The sequence below is a fragment of the Theropithecus gelada genome, chromosome 8 (genome assembly GCF_003255815.1).
Source record: "Theropithecus gelada isolate Dixy chromosome 8, Tgel_1.0, whole genome shotgun sequence".
Lineage (NCBI taxonomy): Eukaryota > Metazoa > Chordata > Mammalia > Primates > Cercopithecidae > Theropithecus > Theropithecus gelada.
In genome coordinates, this window is record NC_037676.1 from 25,302,533 (window position 1) to 25,323,086 (window position 20,554).

General features: G+C 49.6%; 1 protein-coding gene across 3 annotated transcripts in view; it reads left to right on the forward strand.

Moving 5' to 3' along the window:
• DPYSL2 (dihydropyrimidinase like 2) overlaps positions 1–20,554 on the forward strand; it is a 146,052-nt gene that overhangs the window by 60,704 nt on the left and 64,794 nt on the right. The window contains exons 1-3 of one of the 3 annotated variants that reach the window (XM_025395206.1): positions 4,186–4,652; positions 8,310–8,398; positions 10,130–10,314. In XM_025395206.1, coding sequence (XP_025250991.1) covers positions 4,614–4,652; positions 8,310–8,398; positions 10,130–10,314 — 313 coding nt within the window. In that variant the 5' untranslated portion in view covers positions 4,186–4,613. Of the gene's footprint in view, positions 1–4,185; positions 4,653–4,764; positions 4,893–8,309; positions 8,399–10,129; positions 10,315–20,554 lie in introns of those variants that run through there. The other 2 variants (XM_025395207.1, XM_025395205.1) reach the window with 2 other exon arrangements.

Genomic DNA, 20,554 nt, shown 5'->3' on the forward strand with positions numbered 1-20,554 from the left:
GTCAGGAGTTTGAGACCAGCCCGGCCAACATGGTGAAACCCCGGCTCTGTTAAAATTACAAATATTAGCGGGGTGTAGTAGACACCTGTGATCCCAGCTACTTGGGAGGCTGAGGCAGGAGAATCACTTGAACCTGGGAGGCAGAGGTTGCAATAAGCCGAGATCATGCAACTGCACTCCAGCCAGGGTGACAGAGTGAGACGCCACCTCAAAAAAAAAAAAAAAAAAGAAGTGATAGTCCTAAGGGAAAGGCTTGCTTGCATTGGGGATTTTTTTTTTTTTTTTTTTGACATTAAAACTCACCTTGGTGTAAGAACCTTTTGTCTTCGTCATAGCAATGACAGCACTTATTTATGCACCAAATATGAAGGGCACCTGCCAGAGACCAGGCAGTGTGCTGGTGGCTGGAAGAAGAGGGAGCTCTTTGCTTCTAGGAGTCATGGCCTGATGGAAGAATTGGGCAAGTCATTACAGAGTGATGGTGTTATAGTAGGGCTGAACACAGGAAGGAGTGCTCAAGGCTGCAGGGGGCAGGATGGGGAAAACTTCATAGACAAGGTGACATTTCAGTTGTTTTAGAGGGAGGGAAGGGAAAAGAACGGCTTAGGGCAAGACATAGATTAGGGACGGCACACTGTTTTCAGGAGCAGTGAGAAGTTTGCTCTGACATTGTGTGCGTGCACCCACTGAGCATGGGGACAGAGTAAGTGCCCAGGGAGAGGAGTTGAAGCTGCGGAGAAGACAGGGGTCAGACTCTGAAACAGCACCTGGTTAAAACACATTCTTCCCACTCACGGATCTGCTCAGGCAGGTCCTCCCTTCCTGCCGACCATGCAGAATGCTCGGGATGTTACCATTTCACTAAACCATTGTCTCATTTAGGTACCACATCTGGCTCTTTCCTGCTGCCAGGAGAAAAGTATGGGAAAGCGGAGGTTTGGGAAGGGGCTGTGATTGCGCAACGGGCAATTTTACATTGCTTTCTCATGTTTGGCATGCATTCAATGTTTAAAAATTCAGAAAAGTCACGCTTGAGAAAAGGTACAAATATTAGATTCACAAATAATGATTCGTAATTTTACAGGAAATTTTCATTGAGTGTTTTTCTAGAGAACGTATAAGAAACTATTTATTTATTTATTTAGACAAGGTCTCACTCTGTCACCCAAGCTGGAGTGCAGTGGCACAATCATGGCTTATTGCAGCCTCGGCCTCCCAGGCTCAACTGATCCTTCTGCCTCAGCCCAACCTTCCCCTGCCCCCAGTAGCTGGGACCACAGGTGCCCATCACTACACCTGGCTAATTTAGTTATCGTTTTTTTTTTTTTTTTGAGATGGAGTTTCGCTCTTGTTGCCCAGGCTGAAGTGCAATGGCGCGATCTTGGCTCACTGCAACCTCTGCTTCCTGGATTCAAGTGATTCTCCTGCCTCAGCCTCCCGAATGGCTGGGATTACAGGCCCCTGCCACCATGCCCGACTGATTTTTGTATTTTTAGTAGAGACGGGGTTTCTCCATGTTGGCCAGGCTGGTCTCTAATATTTGTATTTTTTGTAGAGACGGGGTTTCTCCATGTTGCTGAGGCTGGTCTCCAACTCCTGAGCTCAACTGATCTGCCTGCCTTGGCGTCCCAAAGTGTGGGATTACAGGTGTGAGCTACTGTGCCCAGCCTCTCATTTAATTCTTACAAGGATCTCTGAAGTAAAAGTGTGAGGCCTGTTTATCTGTGGTTTTTTTTTTTTTTTTCTCCACCTTCATCAGTGCAAAGCAGGTGGAAAATTCTCCCTGGCCCTTTTTTACTTTTCCTCATTGCATTGAACAGTAAATATGGTTAAGAAATGCAGGTTGCAGACAGTTCTCTTCCTTGGTCTTTTTAAACCATTTGTTTGGTATCTTTTATGTGCCAAATACTCTCTTAGGCTCTAGTCAGAACAGACAAATCAGTTTATACCTTACATTTTTGGATATTTACGAGTGGAAACGTCAATTATCATGGACTAAACCTCATAGCAATGGCTATAGAACTGAAGCCAATGAGACAGACACAGAAGCTCTTGGAAGCTTTTATCACAAAACAAATGATTCAATGGCAAACTGGTAAATAACAAGATATATTTAAATCCATTAAGCTTAAACAACGCGGATGGCGGGGAATACAAGAATACAAACAATATAATTAGAGGTTACTTTGTTTTAAATTAATTTGAGTCTCGTTATTTACTCCCTTGCCAAGTAGTATTTTTGTGAGCTAATAGGACACTCCTCTCCACTGCCGTCAGCAGCAAAGCAGGGACTGACTGTTGGTTTTTGACAAGTAGAAAGGCATATTTTAAGCTTTCTCAGACACTTGACTTTAACCATTACCAATTGACGGCAATACTTGCCGACATCATCTCACCTTGCTTGCGGCATATCAGATTGCTGGAGGGGGAAGTGCTTCACTTTCTCCTTCAGATGCACGGCTAAATTGAACTTGAATTAACCAGCGGTGAAACTTTCTGAGTGCCCTACAGCTCCTTTCTGGGACTTCAGATTTTTAGAGATATAGGACTGAAAAGGAGAATTTTGTACCTTCTCTGAGTCGGGAAGGACGGACATTCCCCTAAGGTGGCTAAGGTGGTGAAGGGCATAAAGATTGGAAGTCAGGCCCACAGCAGCCCGAATTATTCCGGATTTTTCTAGCTAAGCTTTGCTGAGCAGGTGTGAGCCAATTACATATTCTTTCTCCCCCTACCTCCTCCGCCCATGGCTTGGATTACTTAGGGATTCCATGTATCCTTTGACCTCAAGCAGAGAAGCCTGAGAGCTACGAGGGCTGGTCCAGATGTTGTAGTTATTCTACCTGCCAGGGCAACCTCCCACGGGGGTTGGCCCTGGTAGATTCCTGAGGATCAATTGGATCAGCGTTTTTCTTTCCCAGGGACCCCGAAGTTAGAGCATCCCAGCATGGCTTGGACAGGCAAAGCTAAGGGGTCCCAGGCCTGCTCAACTGCTAGGGCCAGGAAGGGGCCTTGAGTGCCTTTTAAAGTGACTAGGCTCTGCCTGGGCAGTCAGGACACTCTTGGTTTTAACTCCGATTCAGTAGGTTTTCCCCAAGACTCAGTTTCCCTTTCCTGTGGGATATAAAATCTTCCTTTCTTGCTCCTCCACAGCTCATCTCCTACTGTCTGCCTCACGGTGCGGTGTGGGGTCCATCCATTCGCCCGGTAAACCCTCAGGCCCCCGGGGCGCTGGGATGCCAGCAGCTGCCCCCGACAGCGCTGCAGGCACCAGCAAAATGCCCTGCGCCCCCACGCACCCCGCCGGGGGCCGAGGTGGGCGTGACTGTAAAGCGGGCGCACAGGGCCCACATCCGGCCACCTCGGCCTCGGCGGGCTGCGGCTGCTCCCCACTCCTCCGCCCCACTAAGTTCCTCGCGGCCGGAAGGCACAAAAGGATGTTTCAGGGCGGAGTTTCCCATATCCCGCAGCCTTCCCCGGATGCCTCCTTCCCGGCTCGGAGTTGGAAGGGTTTCCTCAGGGCTCTCATTTCCTGCAGCCCGGCGCCTCCATGCGGGCCAGATCCCGTCTCTGCAGCCTCCCCTCGGCCCGCGCCCATTCCCCGCCCCCAGGAGCCGGGCCCGGACGCTCCCGGGTGCAGCCGCCCTCTCCAGGGCCGGGCGTGGCCGGGCCCTCCCCGCCTGGTTCCCGCCCGCCGCCGTTCGAGTCCTCAGCCCAGCCAGGGCGGGGGCCAGGGGAGCTCAGCGCCAGCAACGGCGGGGGAGGAAGGCCGGGCGCCCTCCCGGGCCGCGCGGCGCCGGCCGGCGGTGCAGTCGCGCGCTTGCCGCTAGCGAAGCCATTGGCTCGGCGCAGTCACCCCACGCGGGGCTGCCGCGGCGGCCGCCGCGGATTGGCGCGCGGGCGGGCAGGCACCGGGGCGCGCGCGGGCGAGTGCGTGCAGCCCCGAAGCCCCGCCGTCTCGGGGTCCCGCCCCTCCCCCTGGCCGCGACGACCATCCCTCCATTGTCCCCGCGTGGCCCAGGAGCGTCTGGGGCCGACGCCAAACCCGGTCCCCACCGCCCCGGCCCGAAGAAAGCGCGCGAAAGGCGCGCTCCCCGCGCGGGCGCCCGCGCCGCGGGCCGCCCCCGGCCGCTCACTGCCGCATTTCGCGCTCTCGCGCCGCGCCCCGCCCCACCGGCCCAAATTTGCATATTCCAGGATCGCGGCCAATCGCTGCTCGTCTCTCTCGAAGCGGATGGCTTTTGCCTGAGAGGAAAGGGAGTGGCTGGCGGCGCATGCGCCACGGTGGCCGACTTGAACCGAGGCTTTTATTGCTGTAGTTTATTTCCACCCCCTTCCCTCCTGTTTCTCTCTCTCCCTCTCTCTCTCTCTCTCTCTCTTTTTTTTTCCGCCCTAGCTGGGGCTGTGTTGGAGGAGAGGAAGAAAGAGAGACAGAGGATTGCATTCATCCCTTACGTTCTTGAAATTTCCTAATAGCAAGACCAGCTAAGCGGTTGCACCTTTTTCAATCTTGCAAAGGAAAAAAAAAACAACAACAAAAATAAACCCGAGTCCCCTTCCCGGCAGTTTTTGCCTTAAAGCTGCCCTCTTGAAATTAATTTTTTCCCAGGAGAGAGATGTCTTATCAGGGGAAGAAAAATATTCCACGCATCACGGTGAGTTTGGTACTTGGGAAATCTGCGGTCGGCCAGTCACCTTTTGTAGCACAGAAGGTCTAAGGAATTTTTTAAAAGGAGGGGAAAGGAGAGGGACCGAACTTTTCTTTTTCTTTCTGTTGCTAACGGAGGCGATGGTGATGGTGGTGGTGGTTGTGGGAGATGCAGTGATCCAGGATTAGAAGTCGCATCGTTTGCAAGCCATTAAACAGGAGCGCGAGTGCACGAAGGTAGCCTTAGGTAGCGCGCCAGACCCGGTCTATCTTTTATTGTCAGTGAGAGATGCTGCAGCGCCGGCCTGCGGGGTGCAAGCAAATGGATGCCAGATTGAATATGCATGCCTGGAGCTCGGATATTGTTCTCTGGGCTGCGTGCTGCGAGGCTGGACTCCTCCAGCAGCGGTGGGGAGATAGGGACTTGGATCCTCCCCGGGTCTTCCGCCCCCTCCCAAAAAGGGCTTTCTGGAGCCTTCTCCAGGTCCTTGGAAAAAGGAGCGGGTTTGAGCCCGAAGGCGTAATGACAGCAGAGGGATGCTGAAAAGGGCAGGGTGTACCGGAATGGTGTGGAAACGGGAAGGAAAAACAGGGACGAAGTGATGAGCAGAGGAGGAAGGTGGGGGGCCAGGCGGGGGCTTCTTGTTGGCCGGGAACCGGTTTTGAGTGCCGTCCCCGGTTTTCTCGCTCTGTAGTTAGGGGCCGGGGCCCTGGCGGGGATTCGGGCTCGTTTTCGCGTCCCTTTTCCGCCCCTTCTGCCGCCCAGGAGGCGTCCGTGTTGGCGCATACAAAGCGGGCTGCAGGGTGGGCGCGGGGACCGCGGCGAGCGGCCGGGCGCTAATGGCGCTGCGCGACGCGGGAGCAGATGGCCCGGCCCCGGCCAGACAATGATCGCGGCGGCCGGAGGGCTCGGCGCGGTGCTGGGGCCTGGACTTGTTGGTTTGCAAACCACGGGGAAAACGTCTGTGCGGTTAGCGATGCCTCAGAGATCAGCACCGGTCTTGCTCCCACCTCTCCCCTGCTCCCGCCCTCTCCCCATGTTTTCCTGGAAAAATTCGTTCGTCCTATTCTTTCCATCCCTAGTGAAATCCCAGGGACGGGGGAACGCCAGGGAAATTCATTGTTATATAAGGATGTGCAATCGCAACCGGCCAGCTGATTCCCGGGTAGAACCCAGGACTGAGGCAGAGATCGAAAGAGTCTTTTAAAACAGTCAGGATGTGTTTTTAGGGCTGGATATAGGGACGCGCTTTGGCTCTGGTTTTCTCTTTAGCCATGGGCACCCCGGCTTCCTCTTCGAGCACAAGGGCACACCCATCCGCAGGAGAGAGAAGGAGAGCAAATGCATAGGGGAGGGGGCGTGTGCTCGGAGGATTTTCTAGGATGAGCTGAAGAAGGGCGCTAGCTGCTTCTTGAAGGTAAAAGACCCAAGATCCCAAAGGGCCGGGCACGGGGCACCCACCCTTGTGTGTTCACTGCGCTGAAGGAAGGAGTGGTGACTCTGGGGAGGGAGGATGGAGAGCAGATTTGCAGCAAGCCTCAAATAATTTGCTGTCTTCGTGAATGAACAGGCAGCTTCATTTTGACAGTGTGGGGAGAAAAAAAAAAAAGCAAACAATCAACAAGACTTTTTTTTTTTTTTTAAAGAGCGCCCCCCCCCCATCCTTTAAAAAATCTGGTTGCATTATCATAGGACCTATAGCATGGTATTCCTCCCTCCCTCACCACTGGCAGCCTCTTATGTAAGAGCCTTCTGGAAGGCACTAGAGTGAACGGGGGTGTGGTGTTTCACTTTTTTTCTTGGCATCATGTTGGCTCGGGGTATTCGCAGTGATGACTGGGGCAGGTACCACAGTGACTGTGGAGGCAGGAGGTGAAGGGTGAGGCCTCTCCTTGCCTTCCAGGTGATATTTATTCCATGGAAGCTTAGAGGTCTGGGAGGGAGGTGGAGATCATTGTAAACAGAGGACAAGTGCACTGGTTTGGGTGACCTGGGCAAGTGGCCTAACCTCTCTGAGCCTCAGTTTCCTTATGTGTCATGGGAATAGACACATCCACCTCACAGACTTCTTTCGAGGCTCTGATGGCATGATGTGTACGGCAGGGCTTTGTAAAGGTCTTTACACTTACCTTATACAGGTGCAGGAATTATTGTTGGCTGTTCTCCCTTGGCTTTCCAAAGTCTACGTCAGGATCAAGGACCCTGCAGTGTACAAAATTAAAATGATCTTACTGGTTTTCAGTATGTTAGAGAGACAATAAATACTTTATGAACTAAGGTGTGTGTGTTTGTGTAAAATTATCTTTTCCCCTTGCTCTCTAGTAGCTTATCTCTTTTTTAAAGATTTTCTATGATTTCCTTTTCTTGGTAACTGCTAAAGAGAGATAGCACTTGCCGAGAATATTGTTTCGTAACTGAATTTTGAGTTAACGATTGCCAAAAGAATTAAATTCTTTAATTAAATTAAAAGGGCAATGTATGGTTCAGCTTGCAAGGTTTAAGCCCATTCTGGATAATACAGGTGCATATTTACTGAACACGCAGTGCTAGCATTCCCTTCCATTTGCTAGCATTTGCAATAACGATGAGTCATAATGTAGCATTTCTGTCACATTCTCAGCCTTTATCTGCTGCTTGTCCTTTATTTTTTTTTTGCATAAATATCACCGGTTAAAATATAAGTGCATCAGCAATCTGTAGTGCATTGCATCTTAGAATTTGCTATCTCATGTACTTACTCATGGGAGTTTACCTTTTTCTTAACAGCCTAGTTAAAATGGCATAAATGGCGTATTTTTTGTAGTCTTTTCCCTCCCTTTTTGCTATACTTCCTGTGATTTACCTCAAAGATAAATGCAAATATAAAGGACATACTGAATGGAAACCTTGCTGTGGTTGAATCCAGTGTGTTTGTGTGGTATATCCTGTGACAGCAGACTTTTTGGTCAATTGTGCTTGACGAAGTCTTTCCAAGACATGGCCTTCCTATATGTGGGTGTTTTTTGTTTGTTTGTTTGTTTTTAAATTGAGGTTTAGCCAAAACCCATTTTAAAAAGTACTATTTTTTTTTTTTTTTTTTTGAGCTGGAGTCTTGCTGTGTAACCCAGGCTGGAGTGCAGTGATGTGATCTCGGTTCACTACAACCTCTGCCTGCTGCTTGCTGCTTCAAGCAATTCTCCTGCCTCAGCCTCCCAAGTAGCTGGATTACAGGTGCCCACCACCACATCCAGCCCAGTTTTTGTATTTTTAGTAGAGATGGGGTTTCACCATGTTGGCCAGACTGGTCTCAAACTCCTGACCTCAGGTGATCCGCCCACCTCGGCCTTCCCAAGTGCTGGGATTACAGGTGTGAGCCACTGCGCCCGGCCCTATCTTCTTTATATGAAATAATTTTCACTGCTTTTTTTTTTTCTTTGGAGTTCAATGTCTAATTGAAATAGATGGTTCGTTTATCTAGGATAAGCTTTCCCTGTGTGTTCTGACTCATCAGGTGATGAATACGTTGCCACATACAGGCTTACCTTTGTCACTGAACCTTTCCAAAATGGGCTTATTTTGAACATCACTTTTGAATAGTGAAAATGTATCCTTACCTCACATATCTTAGCTCCTGTTTCTCACAGGTCAGTTACGTGTTGTGACCTTACTGCCTCTTTGTTTCAGAGCGATCGTCTTCTGATCAAAGGAGGTAAAATTGTTAATGATGACCAGTCGTTCTATGCAGACATATACATGGAAGATGGGTTGATCAAGTAAGTGTAACTCATGATATACAGATATATTTGAACACTTTCCAGGCTTTCCAAATATTAGCTACCATTAGCATCCATAGTATCAAACTTCAGGAACATCAGAGAGTGACCAACTTAGTATCGGTTTTAAATGGGTTTTGATTGGTGGTAATTAGTGAATCTGAAAACTCAAATTTAGGGAATTCAAAGCAACAGTTAATGTACACCCGTTGCATTATGTATTATGTAATTTACTATTTTTAACTGAGGTGATATGATATCTTTTTGTTGCCAGCTCAAATACTTGGTTTGTGATATGTTGAATGTATTAAAGGTTTTCCTAGAATGTAGTTGTTTGGGTTGGATTGCCCAAAGAATGCAAACGTGAAAGACAGTCTCCTCTATTAAGACAGCACGTCTGCTTTCTTCATCAAGAATCCAAGTTGGAGGGGCTAAAGAAAGACATCAAGTTAATTACCAAGTAATACAGACAAATTACTGCCTAAATCCTGAGGGAATTTTAGGTTTTATTCTACGTGGCAACTAGTGCAAATAAGACTGCCCTTGTGTTTATTGTGTTAGTGTTACAAAGGAGAAGCAACAGGGCAGTTCCTGAGTTTGGGTATTTTTGGACGCCAGAGGGTTAAGGAGGCTGAGTTCATCCCAGTATCCTCCTGGCCTTCCTACTGGGGCAGCTCCCTGGGCTCTGGAGAAATAGCACATCTGTTTAAAGACAAACACTGCAGCCAGTGACAGCTTTTAAATAAGCAGCATTCATCAAGGGATAGCTTTAAACCAGTCCAGAGGAGTGGAAAACTGGAGTGGCCTGGGAGCTCACACCCAGATTTACGAACCTAAAATAGATTTTAACATTTCCACGTTTAATGTTTTCTCCATGTGTGTTTGCTGTGACAGTCTCAGCTGCAGGCTCTCAAATGCCATGACTTTCATGTTCCATTTTCCCCCAATTATAAGACGGCACGATCTGGTCTGGTAGAACGACACTGGCCCCGAAGTGTGCAGGCCTGTGTGCTATTTTTACTCATCACTAATTTGTTCTAGAACTTTATCGACTTCTCCTAGATTAATACTCCTTTTTAAAAAATTGGTAGAACGATGTAAAAATATTTTTTAAAAATTGAAACTGAATCATGTCCCCCAACATAATGAATATTCATTTTTCTGCCTTTTTAAATTATATTTCAGCTGTTAGCTTTTTCATTATCTGAATAACTGAACACACGCTTCCAAAATTTTAAATCATTGCAATCATAGTGTTCACTTGTTTTTTTTTTTTGCTTTGTTTTGTTCTACCTCACCCTTCCACCCCTATTTTCCCTCTGGTGAAAAGGATATGATAAAAATAAATGTTTGCAAAGTATAGCCAGGTCTGGAGAAACTTGCTATAGGATAATTAGCTCAATTGCAGATGTTGTAAAGAAAGTTTAATGACAGTTTTTAGAAATACCCTGGGGCCTTGTTATCATTTGATCTTGGGGGGTTTCTTGGGAACAAAACGTCTTTGAGTGGGGCCTCTGGTGCCTTATTTAACTTTTGCTTTCTAGTATACTCTGCATTGCCTCTTGCTGGGGGATAGGAGTATATAGTGTTTTTATTATGAATCATGACAATGATCTGAAAAGCTCACAGCACAGAGCGGAGGATAGTTTATAGGTTAGTGAAAGTAACTGTCAGATCCCATTTGAGTCCACCATTCATTTACAACCCTTATCACCAACCCTGTTTATTTAGGCAAATAGGAGAAAATCTGATTGTGCCAGGAGGGGTGAAGACCATCGAGGCCCACTCCCGGATGGTGATCCCCGGAGGAATTGACGTCCACACTCGTTTCCAGATGCCTGACCAGGGAATGACGTCTGCTGATGATTTCTTCCAAGGAACCAAGGCGGCCCTGGCTGGGGGAACCACCATGATTAGTAAGAAGTTTAAAAATCATCATTGCAGTGCTTAGGAAGTGTGAGAGTTTGCAAATAAGTCTGTGCCGTTTGATTCTTTTCTTCCAAAACTTGCTGTCCTGAGCCACAGTTCAATCTACCAAATAAGGGGGTGAGGATGTGTTAACCATTTGTCTTATTTATTTATGCTCATTTTCTGTCAAATTGTAAGTTCTCCCATTGAACTGGAGAGTATGGTTCTAAGGAGTTTTGATAAGATGAATGGCTTCTTGCTTTCTTTCCGTGTGGACTTTTGTCTTTCTTGACCCCAAAATGTGGTTTTGAAAACACGGCATTTGAAGTCATCTTCAGCGCCACCAACTTTAAGCCATTGAGCATAAGTATTTGATTGTGATTTTTAGAAAAATTCCTAAGAGCGCTTCTTTGTAGAATGAGGATGGGATGCAAATAATGAAATGTTGAAGCAGGAACTCCTATTCCTCTGATATGAAAATCAGATGGAGGCGATACTCTCTAGGCTGGGTTTAACATAAAAGGAATTGGACAGCCCTGCCTGGAGGGGAACCCCCAGATAATAATTGTCTTTTAGATACGAAAATTACTGGAACCCACAATTGGGTGCCCCTTACGTATTGCTCCAAGGACTTTGTGCTTTTTTTTGTTTGTTTTTTGATACGGAGTTTTGCTCTTTTTGCCCATGCTGGAGTGCAGTGGCGCGATCTGGGCTCACTGCAACCTCCCCCTCCCGGGTTCAAGTGATTCTCCTGCCTCAGCCACCCGAGTAGCTGGGACTATAGGCATGCACCACTACGCCTGGATAATTTTGTATTTTTAGTAGAGACGGGGTTTCTCCATGTTGGTCAGGCTGGTCTCGAACTCTTGACCTCAGGTGATCTGCCCGCCTTGGACTCCCAAAGTGCTGGGATTACAGGCGTGAGCCATCGTGCCTGGCCGCTTTGTGCTTTTTGTTAAACCAAATCTGAACTGTATTTACAGCACTGTGACACAGCACACATAATATTAAGAATTTGCTTGTGAACTGCCAGATTCCAGCATGCCCACTGATTGTCCTTTTGACAGATGTCATTTTGTTTTTGAGGAGGTGGGCAAGCTGCACAGTGGCCCATCAGATACATATTTTTTAAAAAAAGGATTGCATCCAACAGTGAAAGTCAACATGGAGTCCGTCATATATGAAAAGCTAGCAGTTCAGTTCAGAAGAGGGTCTGAGTAGAAAGAACTTAGCTATTTCTGCTATAGAAAAACCTTACTGGTTATTTTTCCTAGTGGTGGTCTTTTTGCATGTGGTTTTGCGGTCTATCTGGAAGCTTCTTTTCTATCTTGCCTGAGCTAGAGGAATGTTGCCCTGCCATCCCCTCCTAGTCTGAATTCCCCTGCATTTTAAATCACAACTCACCCTTTGGCGTTCTCTCTGTCCTGGTCTTCAGGGTCTGAAGCATCAGGAACAACCCTCTCCTGTTTCAGCTTTCTTGGCACCACTGAGAAAAGCCTCCAAGTGTAAGCCTTGTGACTTGTGTCTTGCTGCATACGTTGCCCTCTAACCTAGTGGGTGCCATTTTCCAGGGATGTCGGGGGGACCTTTCGTTCTCACCTGGGGAGAGCAGAGCCTGCACCTTGTCAGTTGCTGGGGAATCACTGGCACCTGTGGGCGTTACTGCCTCTCCTCCAGGGCGGGCTGTGGAGAAACACTTGAACTTAGAGAAGCTTAGACTGTTTGGGTGTCAGCTGGGAAGGCCTAATCAGGGTGATCATCTGCCTCGGTTTGGAGTTCACAGGGAGACCCTGCAGACCCCTGGATTGGTCACAAAGAGTCAATAAGCCATTAAAAACAATATTTCTCTGGCAGGACGCTGTGGTTCATGCCTGTAATTCCAGCACTTTGGGAGGCCGAGGCGGATGGATCACTTGAGGTCAGGAGTTTGAGCCTAGCCTAGCCAATATGGCGAATCTACTACAAATACAAAAATTAGCCAGGCATGGTGGCGTGCTCCTGGAGTCCCAGCTACTCGGGAGGCTGAGGCAGAAGAATCTTTGAACCCGGGAGGCGGAGCTTGCAGTGAGCTGAAAGTGCACCACTGCACTCTATCCTGAGCAATAGAATGAGATTCCATCTCAAAAAAAAAAAAAAACGAAAAAATTCTCGTGTGAATGGTCAGTGTCATCTATCATTGGAGAGGGAAATGCCCCCAGCCAGGAGTTAGGAGTCTGGAGTGCTGGCCCCCTTCCGACACTGACTTGCTGTGTGACCTTGAGTCACTACCCTACTCCATGCTGTAGCTGCGCGTCTGCAGTGAGGGATTTGCACTAGGTGACCCTAGAAGTCCTTTCCAGCCCCCTACATTCGTCCATTCACTGAAACTCATTCACTGAAACTCAGAGAGATTTTGCCTCTAATCGAGTACACTTTGCTCAGCAGATACAGAAAGGCCCTGTTTGCTCTCACACTTGCTGGAAAGAACCCCTCAGCCCACCATCTCCTGTCCTGCGTTCCTGGATCTGCCTCTTCCCTCCACACGCTCGCCCCGTGCTTTGGCCCCCGCTCTTGTTTTTGACTCTTTCCTGCCTTACCTTCACTACCACAGAAGCATCGCCTTCTTGCCACCACCCTGAATTTCTCTTCCCCCTCAGCGGCTGTGGCCTTCTTTCCATTCATCCAGATGGGTTCCTTCTGTTTAGGGATGAGGGACATCCCCCTCTGAGTGCCGCACCTGGCCCAGGGAGCTCGGAAGAGTCAGCAGATGGCCTTATGGGCAGGTGGTCCAGAAGGAGGAGTGACGAGTCTGACCGCCTGCTCTGCTTCCTTGGCCAGAATGCTATGGCATTTGCACGGAGGCTGTGTGATGCAATCCGGCGATAGAGTGGGGCATCCAATGAGCGAACCTCAAGGAATGAAAGTCATCAGAGGGGGCAGTGTATGGTTAGCATTGTGGCCCCCAAATGCCATTGCTTCTGTAGTCTGGGAAAAGTACTAACTACTCTTACAAATAACCACCTATGGTTACTGACCCCTGTAGAATTTCTGCTAGCCTGCCTTTCCCCGGGGAAGGGAATGGTAATAATACAGATGAGGAACTGAGGAATTGTTTTCCTTTTTCTGTTTGCTGGTCATACATTCCGCATTGCTTTAAGTGAGTGAGTCCTGAGATTTGCTTCACAGAGAAGGAGGCCTTGTAAAGAGAAATAGCTTCATACCACTTCATTGGCACATATGACCTGCTGCTTTCTTTGACTTAATGTATTGAGTCCAGAAAGAAATGCTTAGGGCACTTTGGAAACTTCACAGGCCCACTGCTGCTTGCTGAAATAAACAATTGAAGTGAATTGGTACGAGAATCTCCCTCTTCCTCCCAACTGCCCCCGGCCCCACCCCTGGGCACTCCACCCTCTGGCCTTCTCCAGACCACGTTACCATGTCACCTGGCCTCACAGGTAAATCCTCACCTGCCTCCCTGCTGGCTCTGCATTTCCCAGGTCACAGGCCCTGGAGGCTCCTTTCTGTCTGAAATGGCGCTGCATGTAGAGGAAAACACAGCCAAATATTCTCAGTTTAAAAAAGGAGATGGCATGTCAGCAGCAGAAGATAATATTATTGCCATTAAACAGAGCCTGCTATTGAGAATCGCACAATGAGATCTTTATGAGGAGGACTCAGTATGGAGCAGGGGGAACGTCCTTTGCCCTTTCCACCCAGTGGTGGGTGGGCAGAGACGGCAGACATACCCTGCAGGCGGCATCCAGACCGACTGAGGGCTTGCGGGGGCAGCCGCATTGCTGCTTGGGGAAAACCCTGCGGACTTCCCAGGGCCTTCATGGTCATTTGAGTTTAGGATCCCAGAGCTTCCAGCAAGCAGCTGGGAACAGTTACCTCTGTTTTATAGAGGGGAAGACTGAGGCCAGAGGGACAGACACGACTTGCCAACACTTACCCTGTGCATCGGTGCAGGTGGCCAGGTGTGGAACATACACCTGTAGCTCTGGCCTCGATGCTTGCCATGGGCCACCTTTGCTCTCAGCCTCAGTGGCCTCATCTGCAAAATGGGACAAGTTTTGACAGAGGTGGACTGTGGTGGCACCACAACAGCATCTGCCCAGTAGTGAGCACTCCCACGTGGTAGCTATTGTCATTCCATCCTTGCTGGATACTGGCAGCCTCCCATCTCTTGTACACTGAGCTCTACTCTCCCCCGCGCAGCCCGAGAAACAGGCTCCAGCTGCTGGAGGGCTTGGCCTGAGCATTCACTGAGAGCGGGCGCTGTCCGGGCATGGCTGGCGGACTGTGTGCTTTGTGTGTTGCTTCTATGGGCTGCATCTTGAAACATTACACGTCCTGGGTCTCACCTTACCTGGTTAAAGTAGCAAATCTGCTGGTGGGGCCTGTGACTCTGTATTTGAATCTGGTGCTTGGGGAGCTGTTTGAAAGCATGACTTTTAGGGGTCCGTGCTGGATCTGCACACTTTGGATCTCCAGGGCTTGGGAACCACTGTTCTAAATGTCATTTCTGCTCATCTGAACTCCAGGCTTTTCCTAGAGGATGTGCACCCTCAGGCACAGCACACCCAGCAGGCTCCCTGGTCCCCGGGCAGCACTGCACAGCAGAGATGGGGATTGGACTCTAGCAGGGAGGAGGAGGGGAGGTGCTGCCACCGCAGGGCTGGAAGCGGGCCTTCCTCCTGAGCACCAGCCTTGTCACTTCTCCTTTGGCTGTGGCTCCCTGGATGTACATCAGGCACCTCCATCCAACTGTCCCCAGTCGGACTCCCTGTCTGCTCCCTGCCACTTTTCCAGTGCCCAGTCCTGGAGAGGGCTCTTTCGAGGTCGTGCTGGCGGTATCTGCAGAGTTACCCTGGCATCTTCATGTCCTCGTGCTGCCTCAAGTTGTTTTCATCTCTGTGTTACCTCTTGCACTCATTCCCTTACCCACACGGATTTGACTTTTGTCACCTCTTCCTGGATTTTGGCCCCTATCCTCTGAGGAGTCTCACTGTCTATCCCCCACCTCCTGCCTCTTACCAGGCTGTTTTTCTGGCGCAGCCTTCGTTGTGCTGCCTTCTTCCTCTGAGGCCTTTAGTGACTCCCTCTTGCTCAGAGAATCAGCCCAAGTATCAGAGCCCTCCACGACATGGCCTATTCCTGCTGCCCCAGCCCAGACTTGCGTTGTCATCTCAGCCAGGGATGCCCTCCCTTTCTTTCCCTGCCTCTAGAAGCTTCATCACCCTTGGTGGCCCAGCCTGGGTGCTCCCCATTCACTGATCTCCTCCTGTTATGTGTGGCTGCTGTGTAGCCCCTTCGCAAATGCTGGGCTTTTATCCCACAGCCCAGGTGGCATTCAGCCTTGCATGTGGTTCAATCAAGGGCCCCTCTGTCTCCTACATTTTCCTATTCCCTGCCGCCTGGGCAGCCTCACTCCTCAGAGTCACTCTGCTAATGCCCATGGGTGAATGAATGAGTGAATGAATGAATGAATGAATACACTAATGAGACTTGATTTCCTGCTTCCTCTGAGTGATGCCAACAGACTTAGTGTCACAAGGAGGGAGGAGGGTTTAGGTATCCAGTGTGGACTGTGTTCACCCTGGTGGAAGCAGCCACTTGCTCAGCAGTGGCTCCCTCTGCAGCCCCAGCTCCCTGAGTCCCTGTGGTCAGCTCTGGCCGTGGTGGGGGAGGGTGGCAGGAAGGGGAGGCCCAGAGCCCAGGCATGGCCTGTGGTTCTGGATGGGACAGCTCCCTCTGTCCGGGCTGTTCTTTAGAAGGGGGTGGGAACAGTAGCTCTCTCATTGGTCCTCTTGCGAGAGAGCCTGCTTTCCAAGTCCAGAGGGTCACAACATGGAGAAATCACATGATCCCGACACCACGGTGGACCCAGCAGTCATTCCCCCAAGGGCCTTGGGCTTGTCCCAGCTCTTCCCAGTGAGCCTCCCCATGGAGGCAGGAGGGCTGGGAGGAAGGCGAGGTGGCTTCCTGAAGGGACGTGGCTCCTGAGTGTCACTGCGGTACATCCACGGCTTGTCATTTGTTCATCCATGTGGCATTTGGGTTGCTCCCTCCTTATGGCGAGTACACATGTGTGAACCCATGCACACACTGTAATATGGATGTGTCTGTAATTGATACTTTGATTATTCCCTTTGCAGCACTCATTTGACTTGGGTTAGAAAGTGTTTACAAAAACGCCTGACCACATCAGACCCAAGTTTCAAAGTCCAGGACCAAACTTGTTGCCACAAAATCTGCCTGTGGCCTGGCGATTAGAAAGCCACGTTATCCAGTGGGCCATTGGTGTGGGCTGGTTCTCCGGGCTCTTCCCCTCGTCCCCTCAGTCCCCACATGGTTGAGGTCACACATTTCTCCTGAGGACACGGGTGCCCTCTGTAGGTAGATGCTGGGGGCCTGGGTCCACTCAGGTGTCACTGTGTGAATCTCAGCCTTCAATGGCAGGACTGGAAGAATCCATCCGCCCCCTTGGCATAGTTTGGGCTGATCTAATGCCTGGCACTGAGCAGAGCGGAGGGATCTCCTAATGCCTGGTGCAGTGCAGAGGAGGAATGACAGAGCATCCTGAGAGATAGCACAACTCTTCCCAAAGGTCCAGCACGCACACTTTACCAAATGCTTTTCTCATGAAGGGAGTCATTGGGTTGGGCTAGCCAGGTAGGCTGGGTAGGCCTGTGGGGGCTAGGGACTTCTAGGCCCTTCCAGAAGCAAGGGCATCCCCTAGTGGGTGTCTAGACCCTGTTTCATGGACATTGTGGCAGTTTTCATAATATCCCAGGGTTTCTTGCCCCTGCCGGGCCCTGGGAGCTGGCAGTTACGGTGCTGGAAATGAGCCTGACTCGCTGGGGTGGTGATCTTCCACCCCTTCAGGTGCCCTCATCCCAGTTCTGACTCTGCCTATGGGTGTTGCACATGGAGCCTGGAGAGTCGCAGCACTGGGTGTTTCCCAGTGCTTGGGTCGTCTGACTTGCCCTAGAGCTGGGTCGTACAGACTATTGGGAACTTCCTGTTGATCCTGCTGGCCTGATTGACAGCTGGAGCCAGGAGTGGAGGTGGGGCCCGTGGGAATGCCAAGCTCTAGGAAGGTCTGCCTGACCTTTAGATGTGAGGGTCAGGCATTCAGTGGTTGCATCTCAGGGTTCCTCATTGCTAGATAAGAGCTTCCATGACACACGTGTCCGAGGATGCCCTTGTCCTGTGTCCTGGCTGAGTGAGCTGGGCAGAGACTTCTGAGGACAGCAATTGTGTCCTCTCCATTTTTCTAAGGCCCCCACATGCCCGGAGCTGGCTGTGTGGGCAGCCGGAGAAGCTGCCCAATGAGTCTGATGGGAGCCAGACCCGTTACTCCTTCTACGCACAATAGTTTTAGCATCGTTGTCCCGGGGCAACCTGTTCTCATGTGAAACCTTGTGTGGAACCCCCTCCACCTGAGACATGAGACTGATGAATGCAGAACTGCTCTGGTTGGAATGGTGGGTGGCGGGTGGGCTGTGGGGGAGCCCAGATCCTCTCCGCTTTCTCTTTGTCATCCCCCCATGGCAGCCCCTCTGCCTCTGGAGAATCCCAGAGCTTGGGGAAGCACAGGATGGAAACCACCCCATCCTGGCACTGCCTCCCCCTCTGCCCACCTTCCCTGCAAAGCTTGCAATGCGACTGGTCCTGGTATAGCCTCCATGTTGAGTTGCAGGGGAAAGGGTGTTCAGTAAGCAGGTATATACCCACGGAGTCGCTTAAGAAAACACCTGACCACACTGTAAGTTTTCAGTAGTTTCATTTAATATCTCTCTCTCTGTTCAAGACAGGAACCAGGGTAGAGCGCCTGTTTCATTTTCCCTGCCTAGGTTTGGATTGGTTTTCTTAGCTTTTTATGACAGCCCATAATAGGTGAGCATTCTGCCCTTCTTTAAAAAATTAATGGTGTAGAGAGTTTTATTTATTTATTTTTCAGAAATGGTGTCTCACTCTGTCACCCAGGCTGTAGTTCAGTGTTGTGATCATAGCTCACTGTATCTTTGAACTTCTAGGTTCAGACAATCCTCTTGCCCCAGTAGTTGGGACTGCAGGTGGGCAGCACTACACCCTGCTAATTTTTTATTTGTTAGTAGAGATGGGGTCTTGCTATGTTGCCCAGGCTGGTCATGAACTCCTGGCCTCAGTCCATCCTCCCGCCTTGGCCTCCCAAAGTGCTGGGATTACAGGCGTGAGCCACTGTGCCTGTTTGGTACATTAGCTTTTTTTTTTCTCTTTTTTTTTGAGACGGAGTTTCACTCTCGTTCCCCAGGCTAGAGTGCAATGGTGGAATCTCGGCTCACTGCAACCTCCACCTCCCAGTTACAAGCCCTTCTCCTGTCTCAGACTCCCAAGTAGCTCAGATTACAAGCATGCACCAACATGCCCAGCTAATGTTTTTGTATTTAGTAGAGATGGGGTTACACCATGTTAGTCAGGCTGGTCACGAACTCCTGACCTCAGGTGATCCCTCGGCCTCGGCCTCCCAAAGTGCTGGGATTACAGGCGTGCGCCACCGTGCCCGGCTGGTACATTAGTTTTAAAGGGAAAATTGACTGTGGGTGGCCAAGGGATTTGTGTTTTCTGACTTAACCATCCATGGCTCTGACCCCAAGTCACCCATTAAGGGCTGTTTCTCTCTTTTTTTTCCCTCTTCCTCCCCAAGCTGACCTTTCTTTTTCTTCTTAAGAAGTGATTACTGATTTCTTTGGGTTTTGAGGGTTCTGTCTTTGACTCTCTGTGATTGTTGGGTGAAGCCATTTGCTCAAATTCTTTGCTTTTAGAGCGTCTTAACTGCCATGGTAATGATAAAGGGGAGTGACAGTGAGTAGAAATTAGAGTTCTTTCTGGTTAACCCATTTGGGAGGTAGCTTTCTTTGAATATGACTAAGTGTTCCCCTAATGACAGAGGGGATGTTGCTGGGGGTTGGGTCGCGGCGGCTGAGGCTGCTGTCCAGTTAAGGGAATTTTGCAATGAGCTAGGGCAGTGGTTTAAAAACCATGACTGCACATTAGAATCCCCTGGGGAGTTGTAACAAAATGCAGAGACCAGACCTTCTGACTGAATTGTTCTAGGTGGGCCTGGAATTGGTCGTTTTGAAAGCCTCAAGGTGATAGCTGGGATTGAGAATCATGGATCTCAGTTCTTGTTCTGATAGTTGGACTTCTGTTGAAACCGAATGAATGTCTGCCAAGATTTTCCAAAACTCAGAGCTGCCCTCTGCTCCCTGTTCCCTGCTCCGTCCTGTCCTCTTCATGGAGGGAGTGGGATAACACTGTTGCGATCTGGCCAGGGTGGATTCTACAGCCAGATGCTCCCCAGAAGCTTAACCACGGAGGGGCTGCGCTAATTGTCACTAGAAAGAGCCTCCTCCTTCAGTTGCTGTCCTTGGTGTTCAGGAAGGTTTTACTTGGCTAATTCCCTAAAAGGGCACTGGTTGGGACTTGGAGTAAGTGGTGGTGAGCAGGAGCAGGGCTGGCTGCTGGGACGGGGTGGGTGCGAGGGGCAGAGGGGAATTGGAACGTGGACTGCTGTCCACAGCCTGTGGCCACCTGCTGTGCTGGTTTCCCTGAGAAAACCCTACTGTTCTTTAGGTTGAATCTGTAGTGTTTATGACCTAATGACTCTCTAATGATAGGTCAGGACTGGAATCTTTCCTTGTGGGGAGCCTGTGAGACAAAAATCAAAAGGGCCTGATAATAACATAGAATCACAGACTCTTAAGGCAGCCATTCACCTCCTTCCCAGCCTCCCTCCCATAGCCGGCACAGTTTATTGGACCAGGCTTCAGAGGATGGGATTGTAAGTAACTCAACAGGACAGGGATGGGAGCGCCCCAAGAATCAGATCTAAATTTAACTTCTCTTTCTAGAGCTTTCTGTTTGAGTGTGATCACCTAATGTGTTTCTAGATGGCTATTTCCACATCTGTAAAATGGAGACAACCAATTCTTATTTCTTAGGGCTATGGAAAACGTGAGGTGTTTTGTGCCATACTGTTTAACAGTAATCATCGTGACACCTTTGGAACGCGTGTGAAAAGATCTCCCTCTCTCTGTCTGACATCTGTCTATATCCATCTTTATCTTTCTATCATCATCTCTCTCTCTCTGTCTCTATCCATCTATTCGTATATATTTATCTATCTAGCATGACCTGGGATAGGCGAATTCTATAGCCAGGTGGCCTCCAGAAGCTTACGAAATGATCATCTACCAAATCTACCCTCTATCTATTTCC